The sequence below is a fragment of the Chelmon rostratus genome, chromosome 11 (assembly GCF_017976325.1).
Source record: "Chelmon rostratus isolate fCheRos1 chromosome 11, fCheRos1.pri, whole genome shotgun sequence".
NCBI lineage: Eukaryota > Metazoa > Chordata > Actinopteri > Chaetodontiformes > Chaetodontidae > Chelmon > Chelmon rostratus.
In genome coordinates, this window is record NC_055668.1 from 14837787 (window position 1) to 14853196 (window position 15410).

The following is a 15410-nucleotide window of genomic DNA, read 5'->3' on the forward strand; positions in this document are numbered from 1 at the left end:
TGCCAGCCCGAGTAGCCTTCAGACACTGGGAAGAAAAGACTCAACTGTTTCAGGCCTCAGTGAGCAGGCGAGAGAGACAGACAGAGACTGAAAGAGATTAGACAACACACCAACGGCGCGTATTGAGTCTGCACACATAGCTGCCAGGACCAAGGTTGTTTTCTTTGTGAGGAGCCAAGCCAGCCAGTGGACTTCTGGTGCCGAGGCTCCGTTACATTCTGAAAACGGGCAACGAATGAGGGGAAGGGAGAGGAGGAGGATTGGAGGGAAAGATTTGGTTGCTGTGTGGGTCATGGGGGTGAGGGCTGGGTGTTGCCAAGAGAGATTAACAGGAAACACTGGCATCATTGTTGATATGGGTGTGATCTTCTTCCCACAATGCAGCAGAGCCCTGAGTGGGCGTACATTGGAAGGAGTCAAGGTCCTCACAGGGTTGCGCAGAAACACAAGACATTAAATCAAGGCAGTTTGGAGGGAGAGTGCAAGGCTGCAAAACTATTTGGTTTCAGTGTTTTTCCAATTTGTACCTAATCTGAGAAAAAATAACGCTCATTATTTGCCATTGTTTCTAATAGCCGTCTCCTTTCTCTTTGTTTGCACAGCACTTACAGAACCCGGCCAACTTCCACTCAGCAGCCACAGAGCTGCTCGACTGGTGTGGAGATCCCCGGGCCTTCCAGCGACCTTTCGAGCAAAGTCTCATGGGATGTCTGACGGTACGCAAACACTAATTATGGTTTTCGTTGGGTTTTTCAGGTACTTTTTAGGAGAGATGAGCAAAACAATAATTAGATTTTGGATAGTTAGGAAAAAAACACGGACTGGTGTGTCCACTTCGGAGGCTTTTTAGCGTCGTATTCGTATTGTATTTGGCTTACGCCTTTTTTCCCCCATTGATTTGAGTAAAAATGTTAGTAGCAGGCCAAAGTCACACCAGGTTTGTATCCAGCAGTTATCCGAGGCAGCTGCTCAGGCCGTCAGGGGCCAGTGACACAGGTTAAAGTCCTTGTCACCCACTGCTATTCTCCACTTTGTGCTTTACACACACACACACACACACACAAAAGAGGCTTGAACAGGACTGTGGGTAGCCAGTCACCTCTGGCTATCGCCTTTTAGTTCACCAGCTACCATTCATCGATCTGGGCACATGGCCAGAGAGCTGAGCTGCACCAGGTGTTTGTGAAAACACACACACGCACACACACACACACACACGTACTTACATGCACAGTTGCACGTGTGAAAGAGGCTTTGGAGCGGAGAATTGAAACATTTCACGCGTTTATCGCTAAGATCAGTCTTTGAAAACACTGAAGGAACATTGTCCCCAGCTGAAGTGGTAGCGTGAGCAAACAGATAAATGCTCATTAATGTGTAAATCACAATAAAAGCCTCTTAAAGGCTGATAAAGAGCCACACAATGGAGCCCACCACTGAGATCCCTCTCAGCATGGGGCTGTTTCCATCAGCTAAATTGTTTCATCAGACTCTGAGAGCAAACGGCTTCTTATCTGGAGAATTACAGCACGCAACAAGTCCACGCATTCTTTCAGGGATTTTGTCTTCATGACGGCACCTCGCTCGTTACTTATCAGAGGGCTCAGTTGAAATTTGAACACGGCTATTTCAATCATAGCTCTTGAGATTTGTGGTAGCTGAGTGAAATTGAATGTCTGCCTCGTGTGCATGTTGGCATGTTGTACATGTGGAGGCCGTCCTCTGAACTCTGGCGGAGTATCGGCTCCAGAGCCAATAAAAGATGACATAACCGAGCTGCCAGTGCTGCACTGTTAGCTCTGCCCTGCTTGCCTTTTGTTTTGCCTGTCTTTATGCATTCTGTATGGAGAGTGCAGGGAATGTCAGTGCTTGCAGACATCTGTATTATTTTAGCATCTTGTCCCAAAATGTTCTAAAATCTGCCAATTATTAAAACTACAAAACTGATGCTTTTTTTTACCTCCAGCAAATAGATAAACAAGGACATGAATGGCCCAGTAACCCTCAGCACCCCTTACAGTGCTGTTTTCATATTGACAGGAATATGGGCCTGGATGTACATCCTCAGAGGGAGATTAAGCTGAAAAAGGCTTATGAGGTGAAACACTGTTAAATCCGTGTTGAATCTATGCTAGCCTCTGTAGCTGGCTGCGTGCCTTGTACAAACTGTAGGGCAGACTCACTCACGCAGGAAATTAAACGGCTGACGAACCACAGCGTGGTTCGACCGTTTGTCAGAATCGTCATCGCTTGCATAATATGGTTGGGTTGAAGAGATTATGTTGAAGTATTTATCCCTAGAATGACATTTTTATGTCTCCTAAAGAGCTTCAAATGGGTGCGACATGATTTACTGGAGCTGCAGAGCTGTATAGTACAATCTCTTGATTAAAACAATTAAACGAACCTTATTTATTGACATGATTTCCATAGTTTTTTAATCAGCCCTCAAGCTGCCGTATTACCTGTGACAGCGGCACTTTATGAGCACTGCTAGCTGTTATGTTGGCTCTCTAAAAGGCACCCCAGCTGACCTTGTTAACGGTAATGTGTGTTTTGAGGTCAGAGGGAGCAGAGGAGTAGTCATCTGTTAGCAGATAAAAGGGGTTCCCTTTCTAATAATGATTTACCCCTGTCTCCCGAGTCCTGTTTAACGTCACCCAGCATCCCCTTTAACATCATATTAGAGCGCGGGAGGCTCCTGCTCCGTGTCCCATAAATGTTCAACCTCTTTTTGAAGTCATTAACACGAAAGGATTATTTAAATCTTACTGCTGGGGACTGGTTCCTCTCAAAATCGGCAGAAAAAGGGAGGATTTTTAAACCTTTGTTCACCCATTATTTTCACCTTTTCCTGCCCTGTTTGGGTAAGTGAACCGACAACCTTTAGTCAGGAGACAAACTGCTCACTTTAGGGCCAGAGCGGGCTTGTTTGAGGATAACCTTTCAGAGTCTCTGCTTGTTCTGCAGAGTGACTGTGGTTTGGCTCTCTTACCTCTTCTTGGAGGTTGATGCAGACATCAGACTCATTCTGACTGTGGATCAGTGGAGCAATCCAGACTGCAGACTCCACATTAATCCCACTGTGTCTGTTTGTATGTGCGTGCGTGCGTGCGTGCGTGCGTGCGTGAGTGAGTGTTCATTCTAAGTGTGCCTGAAGACAAATTGAGTTAAATGACAGTGGAGGCTCAAAACATTAACACAATTAGGAGAGTGAAAGGATTGTTCCTTAACTTACTCAAGTAAGAGATCGATATCTTATGAAAGTGCAGTTTTACCCAGTTTATGATAATGTAATAAAACAGTGTAATTATCAAAAAAACAGAGAGCCTGAAGGACAGCAGCTGTACTCATCATCCATTACTCTTCCCCCAGGTGGTGAGTCGCGTCGCTGCTCAGCAGGGGTTTGACTTGGACCTTGGCTACAGGTTGCTGGCTGTGTGCGCCGCCAACAGGGACAAGTTCACTCCCAAGTCTGCAGGTAAGACCCACCACTTTACTAAAAGGCCTGCAGATGCATGCTCATACATCATCCCATTTACTGCTGTGATGCAAGACAGTGGACGGTACAGCGCTCATTGTTCTTCATGCTGCAATTATTCACTTCTTCAAGAAATACAACAATTAAAACAAATCGCTGAATGGTTTAAAGTCGTGATCCAGTCAGAAGGTTTTCATTGTTCTGCTCAGGCCATGAATGAACAGCGTAGCTGCTTATTGTTTAAGCACCATATGAAGGTCATTAGGGCTTTTTTTTTTTTTTTTTTTTTAGCAAAGATATATTGAATTTCTTAATTAAACAAACTCACAGTTTAATTTGCAAAGTATTTTGTTCATTTCAGTATATTGAAAGCAAGAAGTGCTAAAATTACCATGAATATGTCTTAGGAAATTTCTGATTTCTACAAACTACAGCGACCACAGACATCACACAAAAAGCCCATAGAGCATTATAATGTCAGATATTTTTAGTCCCCATGAAACATTAATGTGCTATTGAGATGAGCTGTCCGGGTGGCAGCCTCACAGAAACAGTCCACTCGACAGTCTTTCCGCACAAACCCCACGCTCGTATGTGCAGCCTGCATGCACAGACACAAACACACATGCAGTAATGGACATTTATCTATCAAATCCAACCCCCCCCCCACCGATCCATACCTCCCCTCCCCGCTTCCCACGGTACTGCAGGAGCGGCCTGTTCTTGTACATTTGTCAAGTGAAATGTGCAGAGGCAGGAGAGAGAGAGAGAGATGGATGGCTGGGGAGGTGTCGCTGATGTGTGCTGGACCACTCACTCTGCCTGACAGAGACCTGACAGAGCCATAGCCAGCCAGTCAGAACACAGATAAACCTTTGTTCGGCAGTTACATAAGTGGGAGTAGTGAGAGTCAAATATTTTGATTAAACTGTCTGATTTCTTTGTTTTTCTGACGGGGCAGATATGTCACTGTTTCATAACAGGAACTGCAGTCGCAGCACTGACAATGACGCTTTGAAGTCTTGTCCCGTAATTCCTCACGCGAGCTGCAATGTGTTGCAGCCGAACATGCGGAAATGTATCCGTTTCTGCTGCTTTTTGCTCACATGATGTGAACGTTCGCTCGAGCCGAATATCCTCTTTCAGCTGTGGTGGGTAGCGTCTTGTTGGGAGGAACTTAAGTGGTCAGACAGACGTCAGTGTGCAATATCGATCGCTGTGTTTCTCTTTCTGTCTGTGTTCCTGTGTTGGGATAATGTGATTGTTGTCCAGGCATGGCTCGGACTGGCTGGCTGTCTGGGCCCGACTGACAGTCAGAATCATCCTCAGGCCTGCTGATGGTTCTGGGATCTAATAGAAGACAGCACTGGGTTTCAGGAAGAGCTGCTTATGCACAGCGGACAAATGGAAACTGTAGTGTAATTATGCTGGGGTGGTGGCGGGGGAGATATGATGCGGCCAGCCATCAAACGAGGCAGGCAGGCAGGCAGGCTGTCGGGTGGGAGGCAGATGTGACTCAGGGCAGATCTTACTCACCGAGCATCCGTCTTACCTCCCTCACAAGGACGTCTGTCTGAGAAAGCAGACGGGAGGGCGACGGAGGAGACGTGGTGCACACTTGAACTGAGAGATGCCTGCTTGTGCTCGTACAAATGCATCAGCAAAGACTCAGAGAAGCATTTGGCTTTCGCTGCTCTGTCTGCTCCGTCTGTATGTTCTCATTTGTGTGTTTTTACTGTCTTTGTGTGTGTGTCTGTGCATGCGTGAACGTGTGCCTCATTGTGCAGTCCAGTGCAATTTTCTGACAGCCTGCATGGCGACACAGGGCCGCAGGTCTGACACCTGAGAGCCCAGACTGAGGGCCAAGGAGTCTGGGATGCTCTCTGAGGGAAGAGGCAGACTCTTAAGACTGCGGATCAATCACGGTGATGCTTTCTTTCAGAGCATCAGTTAAAGAGGAAATTGATAAAGCAATTATTGCTACCCTCCCTTTTCCCTTTTTTTCAACAGTTCCACAGCTTGAGTTGTTGCAAAATTAACTTGATGCATGTATTTCAACTAGAATATTCCATCACGCTGCAGAATGCATGAAAATACTTGGTGAGACAATTTGCTAAGTACTCAATTAAAAAAATGTTTTGTTTATTATTTTCTTTTTTTTCCCTCCAAACAACAGAACCCCAAAACAAACCGTAAATGCTTAAAGTTGCACTCCTCCTGATATTAAAGTACAAACACTGCCCCGCGAGGCCCGTCGAGTGAAGTGGAGAGATTTTCAACAACAGCAGACTGCTGCCGATGAGCTGTCTGGAGATTGTGACCCTGCAGCGAGGCCTGCAGGATTAGTGTGTTGCCCTAATCTGGAATCAGCCAGTGAAGAGACTTATCTGCTGTTAGGCGAGCTAGCATTAGCACTGTTAACTCTCAGAGCTGGCGAGGACACACAGCTTTAATTCCGTTAGCATGCGGCTGTAGCAGCTAGCATTGTTACATTTAGCGTTCTCTTTTCAAAAGAGTGACCCAGGTTTTTGGATTTGTTTTACGTTTTTTTCATGCTTGATGGATGCTCCTTCCAATCCTGTAGAATACGCAGTCCGTTTTGAGATCTTCTTAGAGTTGTTTATGTTGTCCTCATAATAATCTGCAGTCCGCTGCATGCAGACGTCCAACTGAGAGGTTCATTAGATAATAGGTGTGCTGCTGCCCTACAAACGCACACAACCCTAATAGACACTGAGCTGTTGGGCTATTGTGAAGTTCAGCAGACAGCAAATCAGATTAGCCACATAATCTATCAAGGGTTTTACTGTTTCCTTCCTCAGTGAATCTGTCACCATGCTCACAGCGGTTTATTCTCTGCCTTTATGAGGCAATAGCTTCAATAATAAACCTACAAAATGATCACGATGACGAGCGATCCGCTCTTTATACCGACGCTCTCGCCTCTTCTGCTTGACAGTGTCCCCTCCCATCAAGTTTTAATGAGATGAAAGTAAGTCTCAAGTGTGACTCAGTTTGTGTATTATGTCTTTAACGTGACTTGACACGCTCTGGACTGAAGGTGGCGGCTCCCTGGAATGATCGCTATGCCCTTAAAACACCTCCTGTTAATGTTTAAGTCAGACGCAGGCCGCTGCTTGTCGTTCCTCTGTCTTGATTCAATAATTTATGTTGGCATCACATGTTGTCAGAATTCAGTGAAGCTCCACTTGTGAAAACTCACTATTGTGGTAAAAGCGCAGGTGATTTTAACCATCTCTTTTATCTGGTAATTGTTTTCTATGTTTTTTGATGTGTTCCTTTTCCCTCCTTCCGCTGATTAAGAATGAGAGTTAGAAAAAAAAAGTACGATGAAGCAGCTTTGCTTTGTTCAGGGTGGCTGGTAAATCCCCCTCCCACCCACCCGTTCACATCTGACACTGAGAAGAAACTGTCCCGGCAGAAGTGCAGAGTTGTCAGCGCTCGTTCAGTCAACAGAGCGTGCGAGCTGGTGTTTCACATCGGGAAAACAGCCACTCTGCTGTGTCAACAGTGACAGAAAACTTCCAGGGTGTGGCTGCAACTCACCCCGTGTCCTGTGAAAAACACACACACACACACAGTCGTGTTTCCATCACTGCAGATGATATTGCATTGACTTATATTGACTTATCCTAACCATAACTAATTACTACTGCCCTTACCCTAACCTTAACCTCAAGTCTTAACCCTAAAATGTAATGATTTACATTGTGGGGACTTGCATTTTGTCTCTGAAAGGGAGGCAAGTCACTAGATAAATCTCCCCACAACATGACTAATACATGGCCACACACACACACACACACACACACACACACACACACACACACACACACAGAGAGAGAGCTCACAAAAAACACTTCACCAGCTCATAACTCCCATAATTCAGCCAGCAGTGCAAGAGAATGAACAACTGAAAATAAGTGCTCCCATTAGACTTTGTGTAGACTCTTTGCACGTTGTGTGAGTGCCTGTACGTACACACACACACACACATACACACACACACACACACACATTCCTTTTGGCCTACAACAATCTGACATGTCTTCCACTTATCTGTCTCAATTTACTTTCACTTGATTGATTTTCTCACCCTGTCTTTCATTCCACCTTTGAGCTGTGTGTGTAGAACTAGAGGAAGGTGTAGGCATCCTTTGTTACTGACCCAATCAACCTTACAGACTTTTATATTTAATTACTGCTGAGTAAGAGCAGCACGCTGAATTATTAACAGGAAGCGGGGTTTATTTTTAGCAGGCGGGCTTCTCCTCTGACACTCTCCAGTGGTTCGCCTTAGATGATGAAACCCCTTTGCAACCCAAAACTACCTTCAGAACTTCACTATTAAGTTTATAGAAAAAAAGCTCATGGGGAAATACTTATTAGGGTAGCTGCATGTGCTGCCTCTGGCTGATTGGGTCCTCTATCACTTGATACTTAATTGGTACGGTTTACACAGTTGCAAGTAAATTCATTTCTGATAATATCCCAGCTGAGCCGGCAGTGCAGTCGCGGTACACAGAGGACTGTTCTTGTCAAAACCGGATGAGCAAATGATTTAAATCCTCCTTTTGTTCAGGGTTGACTGATCTGGCACCCACACCTCAGGATTCAACCCTGCACCCCCCCCACCATCCACCCATCATCTCCCAGGGGCTTTTGACACACCCTTTCCAAGTTCTATTTCTGTCCAACAATGCCTCCGTTGTGTGCGTTTCAATTCTGCGTGGGATATTTGTGAAACTGCTGATGACTGAGCGCGTCTGTCACACAAAAGCCACACGAAAGACAACTTCCCTCTGCTGTCACAAGGCCAGTGGGCTTTCCCGCTCTTTGGCTGCACAGCCACATCTCAGCGTTTTAGCAAGGAGAGAGAGAGAGAGAGCCGTGACAGCTTAGGTCTTTCCTGTTCATTCATCCAGATTTTTTTTTTTCTTTTTGCCGTGTTGGGTTATGTTAGGGCCAGGCGAAGAGAAGCTGAACTCAGATTCACCCTCAACCTGCCTCTGATTCAGTCGCACTCAGATATTCTGCTGGTCTCTGATGTGTCTTGTTAGTTGGATTAACAAAGCGGCCTCTGATGAAGACAGGGGGACGTTGCCAGGTTGTCCAGAGAATCCCCCTCTCTGATACTGTTTGTCTGCCTTTGAACAGATCGATCTTCACATCTCATACTTTCTTCTTCTCCCACTTCCTCTCTCATGCATTGGCTTCCAGCCAGCCTGCACAGCATATTAAGCCCCTCCCATGTACGCAAGTTTGCAGTCGTTGCTTTCAGGGTTTTTTTTCCCCCCCTTCCTGGCAAATGCCAGTTGCATGGCCAGATTATACATACGTGCATGTGTGTTTCTGTGTGCACTGTCTTAAGTGTGTGATGGCATCTTAGAGAAACGGGGCAATGGAGGGCTAGACAGACTAGGCTGAGCACGTCAATAACAGCATGTCACGACAGAGGTGAGACGCACTGGAACATCTTGCCTTCTCTATCTCTACTCCTGTTTGTCTGCGTCGGCTCGCTGTCTTTATCTCTTCCTCTCATCCTCCCTCCTCCTCAGCTGTCTCCTCTGCTCCCTCTGTCTATTTCTCTCCCTCCCTCCTCCCCCCCGCTGTCTCGAGAGTGTGTTGGAGCCGGTAGCAGGTACAGCAGGAGCCCATTAGTGCAGAGCCCTGCTCTGATTGGATAAGCCGGAGAAACCGGGAGACTGCCTCTGAATAATTGATGTGCATTGTGCAGACGCTGGACAAGGGAAAAAAGACAGATCAGAGAGCAAGGGAGAGAGAAAGAGAGTGAGCAAAAGAAAAAAAAGAGAGAGAGAAAGACGGGAGAGGAGAGAGGAAGTCAGAAAGAAAGAGTGAGCAGAGTAAGGGATATGTGCAGAGAGTGAGAGTGATAAGGCGCAGGCAGGAGGCTTGGAAGCAGCAAAGCTTTGAGAGTTGCCACTGGCCTCTGCGGGAACAGGAGCATTTGTGACACTTGAGTCTTTTCTCTGCGCTATGAAGGGAATGAGATGAGATGTGCAGGGACTTTGCTTGGCTCTGGGTAAGTGTGTGTGTGTGTGTGTGTGTGTGTGTGTGTGTGTGTGTGTGTGTGTGTGTGTGTGTGTGTGTGCGCGCATGCGCGTGCGTGCGTGTGTGTGTGTGCACTGTCCATGTGTATCTCTGCACAAACAAATTGGTATTTATTATTTGAGTGTGTGTGTGTGTCCATGCATGGGGGCAGATCAGTTAAACTGAGCAGTGTATTTAGGACTGAAATGATGCAAATTCATTAATTTATAATGCCATTGCAGTAATTGAAACTGAATTAGTTCATTTTTTTCTTTAACGTACACTCCCTTAAATAGTCCAAATGCAGAACTATTCATTTCATCTATGCTTTGACTTTGTTGTGTCTGTTGCAGTTGTAATTTAGGCCATGAAGAATCTGGTCTTCTGTCTTGTCTGTTGTGCCAGGGTGACTGTAGTCTAAAGCAGTGGCCGCTCACACAAGACAGGATCAGGACAGATCAGCTGACCACAGGTTGACCTACATGCTGTGCTGTCATGGGGTTATTCTGAGTGGGGTTTTGTCTGTGTGCACTGTGCACAAACCTACACTGATTGTGTGATTTATTGCTTGGTTTTTGGCTTACTTTTAAGCAGTGTGGGTCAGGGTTACTGCCGAGGTTGTGGTCGTGTTTTAGCCTTTATGTCTTGTATCAAGACTGGGAATGAAAAGAGTTAAGTTTTGGGGTTTGTGGTTCGTTTAAACTTGGGTTATTTTAAGGGGATTGCTTGGCTTTAGGGAAATAAGATAGATTTGATTGTGCAATAATTTTTAGTTCTCACAAAGAGAAGATAGAAGCATATGTGTAGATAAACTAGCATACATTTAGTTTATTTAACATTTGCACATTTGCGTTGTTGTCCTTGATGTAATGATCAAATATTGTGAGTCCTGGTCATTAAAGTCAGCATCATACTTTCAACAGCTTCTTCCGGTTTATTGCAAAGGAGCTCGTGTCCTCGTTGGTGTGAAGAGTGCAAGTGTTTGTGCTTTAGTGCGTGTGTTCCTATGTCAGGAGAAGATGACCCACTTTTCCACAGTGGATCCTTTTTTAAGTTGTTGACCTGTGCTTGGAGCCAGAGCCTGTCTGCCTGTCCACTCATTAGGGGAAAGGGAGGGAGGGGGAGTGTGGTCATGGAAGGACAATGCAGTTAGATCACTGCACAGAAAGGCCAGCTTTTTGTTTCAGTGGTGTTTAAAAGTGTCTAACGTACCTCTTATTGTCCGACGTCTCGTAAAGGGAAACAACACTTCCTTCCCGTGAATGAGTAAAGGGCAGCCAGGCAATAAAAGCGACACGATGCTGCAGGCTGTCCAATCAGTGTTTAATCTAACCTTAAAACTGACAGCTTAATGAGCAAACGGCTCTTGCAAACAGCAACACAATCTTCTACTGACCTATGTAGAAAATACTACAGCGTAACACGACTTCCCAGCCAGCCGTCGTGGAGCTGCAGCACTTCCTGTTTGCCCGAGCAGGGTGTAAACTGCTGAAACCATCTGCATCCTCAACCTCAGAGCCACATGCCCCCCCCTCTCATCTTCCTCCTTTCTCACTGGCTCCAAAAGCTTTGTTTATATCGCTTACTCCACACACTTCGTTGACCTCCTGCGACTGCACTCCGAGCACTTCCCATCAGGCTGTTTAGTGACTCATTCATGACATTTGACTTTGAACTGCATGTGTGCGGCCTACGTTTGTTTTTGCAGTTTGTTTCTGCTTTTTCTGTGAATCATTGCTCGACATCCCTCCCTCCACCCACTGAAAGCAAGCGGCCAAGTAAGATTTGTTGCTCCAGAGTTGAGAGAGGAATTTCTTGTTGGACAAACTGATGTCAAGTATTGATAGCGGCGAGGGTCGAGCTCTCAGCACCCCGGGCGATACATTGTTTTTGCAGGATCTGTTTCAGGAAAAATTCTTCAGTCTTGTTAATGACTTCCACATTTATCTCGCGCTTCAGTCAAGGTGTGTCGACATCCTCTCAAGGCCAAATCTTCCCTCACTAATTCACCTGTAAAAGCGCCACAGCTGGAACCTTATCACTTTTTAATCACCTTCTTATATAATGAAACAGCAGCCGCGGGAAAGCTTGGAATTCTTGATTGTGTTTTTCACCCTAATGATTTCATTGGAGGAACAACAGTGTGAGATGAAAGACGCATTGTGGAAGTTGAGACAAGTGGTGTGTCTGGTTATAATTAGGCATATGATATTTACTAGTTCCCCTCCAGTGGTGAGGAGCTGCGCGTGGCTGATAAGAGCAGTTCATTCACAGCTTGCCGTTCTCTGATGCTCTTCCTAGCCGTGTGAGACGCTTTACTGTATAAGCACATCTTCACAAAGCCCAGACACCGACTGTGTTTGTTTACACACCAACACAAGCCTCACTTTCCATATTTACTTTACTTTTTTTTCCCTGTTTTTGTACGTATGCTTGTGTCCACATACCTGTGAGCCAATGTGTGTTTCCCTGTTTAACTTTACATGCCTTTGAGTGCAACTGTGCATATATACTGTGTGCCTCATATGTGGATAATGGGTGATCGTATAGTATGTAGGATCACTGTGTGTGTTGTGACAGACCTCTGACACAGATGTGGGAGGTCGTGACCCCCTGGCTTTGTACTGGGAGAAGGACGCGCTGACTCACCGAGCATGTAACGCGCCGGCCACCTGAATTTCATATCTCAGCGAGGATGCGGGTCGAATCCATAGGTCAATGCCGTAACCCCTGTCATAACAAATGTACCCAAAGTGAACCTGTGGCGTGGTCTGTGATGTCATTCCATGCAGAAAACAGCACCCCAAGCAGAGCTGCAAGGATTAATCAATGGAAAGAAAATTAATTAGCAAGTTTTTTTAATAATTGATTAATTGTTGCAAACAAGGTATTTTAGGGTCTAAGTGTACTTTGGAAACATCTCTCATTTCTTTCCTAAATAAACTTGAAAATGTACATTATGTCAACAGTAAAATATAGGAGAGTTGCATTGTGGAGCTTGTCCTTTGCAGTCCCTGACTCCTTGTAACAAAGCACACATACTGAGAGTATCTGACTTGTGAGCGTGTCCATTTAAAGCTGCAATAAAGACTAAAGTTCAAATTCTCAGTCTCTTTCGAGCTCAGTTTTACTAGACACGCCCCGCAACACATTAAAAATGTAACAGACGAAAATGTGTTTGTTGTCTTTTGTGGCCACACGCGACACAGAGATCCCACATTTCCCACTCGAGCACCGACATTTTGCACCTTAAGTCAGACCCAGCCGTCATCTACTGCATTATGTTTGGTGTTCATGCTGATTCTTATAACTCTGCCCCGTTTAAAAATGTGCAATTTGAACCCCACAGAAACCAGCACCTGCAGGAGATGTCAGAGTGACTCAGGTAGAGCTACCCTCCCTTCTGGGCTGCAGCATCTCTTTGGCTTGTGACCCACACACATCCTGGGGAGGAGGGGATCTGCCCACTCCCTCCATCTCCACCTGTCCTCTGTCTAGCATTCTTCCATCCATCCTCTCCCCCCTCTGTCCTCTTGTCTGGTGTACTGCCAGAGGTCGTGGATGAAATTATGTCAAACCAGCCAGATGAAAGAACCACATTATTTTAAGCAATGCAGACGAGCAAAAAAATTCACGGAAATTTAAAAGTCAATTAAATGAAAAATGACACGTAATAAGACATTTTAAGTTCAGATTTGGAAAACTGTGATACGTGCAAACAGTTAGTTACATTAAAGGCCTGGTTTTGGTTGAGTGTGTTTTCTGACACAGAGCTGTCTCTCTGCAGGGCATGTTTGAGTTCTTCTGCCTCCAAGCTGTTGAGACTAAAGCCCATTTGATATGCTCTTCTCTTGGAAGAAGTTGGCTGAACAGAGAGGGGGCAGGATGGGGGATATCATTGACTGCTTAAATGGTTTCCATTACACTTCTGCAAAAAGCATGACTTTTTTTTTTATTTCACAGGTTTTTATATCCCCTCCATATTTGTCTTTTGCATAATATGTTGTACCCACGCAGCATAGACCTACCTGCCAGTGTTTTACAGACTTCTGCCTATGATATCTATTATAAATTGCTTCTTTTTTATCATCCCACACATTGTCTCAGAAGGCTTCTATGTCTAGTGCTGCAGTGTTCATATTCAGAAAGTGTAATTTTTCATGTAGTATTTCCTCTTTTGTCTGTGTTGTTATCAACAAAGCAACAGTACAGCTGCATGCACAGTATTACGTTATGTCTCTGTCAAAGCCTGGCGTGACCAGTATTTGGCATGATAGCCAGAGTTTTGCTCATTTCAGGACCATTGGTGATGAGAGGATGTATAGTCCAAGGGCAGGGATGTGCATTCCATCTGAGACTGGTTAAATCTTGCACAATGCTTTTGCAGAATACGACACAAACTTTCTGGTGCCAACCAGCCGAGTTAGTCATATAACTGAGCCTCTTAGTTTATGCTCTGCAGCATGCACAGTAACATCTTGGGGTCAATGTGAATATTGCAATTCATGCTGCTGCAAGAAAGATCCTCTTTCTCCACAAAACTTCTTCAGTGCCATTCATTGCCACCAATCCTTGTTTTGTATTATCATCCAATCAAAAGAGGCTGCAACAGTCACATGTAGCGTCTCCTTCACATCAGGTGTCTTGGATGTAGCACCCAAAACATGAATTTAAGAGCTATAGCTGTTACACGAGATCATGTCATTAGCATATCACTGATGGCACATGAGTATCATCAGATGTGCTTTTCCTGCTCTGATGGTAAGATGCAATACAGCCCAAAAAAAACCTGAAATAAGTTTGCTTTCTTTCCCTAAAACCAATTCAGGAAAAAAAGCTTTGGAGCACTCTGATGAAGACTCTGACAGCTTGACGCTAAAACTCATCAGCAGTTTTGTCAGTCAAATAGTTAAAGTTCACCAAAAAGATCAAGACATGAGATGATTGTTTTTAGTTTATTATTACATTTGAGTTCTGCCTTTTTCATGTGTTTGCTTTTGGGAAACAAACGAATGGCTGTAAGTGCTTTTCACTGAACTCGTAGCAGCAGTACGGCGATTCTGGAAATGCACATTCAGGGACTCTCTCCATATGCTGCTGTTGAGAGTATTTTTTGGGTGACACCTGCAGTGGTTGACATGTTAAAAAATAGTAAAAATGATATTTACATGTTCAAGTCAGCTGACGGTCAGTGATATTTCTCTCTGCTGGATGGCAGGATACAAGCGGTGATGAAGTGAGACAATGTCAATCAGCATGACTTAATTGTCGCACACACGTAAATACAGCATAGACCCACATTTACACATACACAAGAATTTGTAGTTCAATTAAATATTTCACTTGAGATCTAATGCATTTGTTGTTTTGTCATATTTATGTGATTTAAGTCAGACTTAGTTAGTCAGTGGTAAAAGCCTTGAAATGTTTATGCCACATTTGAGCGCCTGTGCAACTTCAGGCAAGGTCATGAAAAATCAGCTCTAATACCAGCCATTTGCACTATGACATGGTTGGACTTTCTCTCTTTTTTTCCCCATAATCCCAAAATTGCACTGTGCTCCGTCCTTAGTGAGCTCTTTTAACACAGAGCGACAAAATTACTGATTTGGTGCAGGAGAGAATAAAATCTGTTGAAATTGCCATTTCAGTGGGTGGAAGTTCACTTCATCGCAGGCATTTGATATGCACTGGCACGAAATTAGCCAATTTTAGCGTGTTCTTCTCTACTGTACAGGTTTAACTAAAATTACGCTTTCCTCTCTAGTCATATAACACATTTTGTTCAGTGAATTTGCACCTGGGAACCATCCAGCACAACCACACTCCTCTGCTGCTGGCTTCAGTAAACTGCCTC

At 44.8% G+C, this 15410-nt stretch overlaps 1 protein-coding gene across 4 annotated transcripts in view; it reads left to right on the forward strand.

Annotated features, from left to right (window-relative positions):
- The window catches only part of zmiz1a (zinc finger, MIZ-type containing 1a), a 77320-nt gene that overhangs the window by 45772 nt on the left and 16138 nt on the right, over positions 1-15410 (forward strand). For 2 of the 4 annotated variants that reach the window (XM_041948223.1, XM_041948224.1), the window contains exons 4-5: positions 603-716; positions 3376-3481. In XM_041948223.1, coding sequence (XP_041804157.1) covers positions 603-716; positions 3376-3481 — 220 coding nt within the window. Of the gene's footprint in view, positions 1-602; positions 717-3375; positions 3482-8829; positions 8960-9278; positions 9546-15410 lie in introns of those variants that run through there. The other 2 variants (XM_041948226.1, XM_041948225.1) reach the window with 2 other exon arrangements.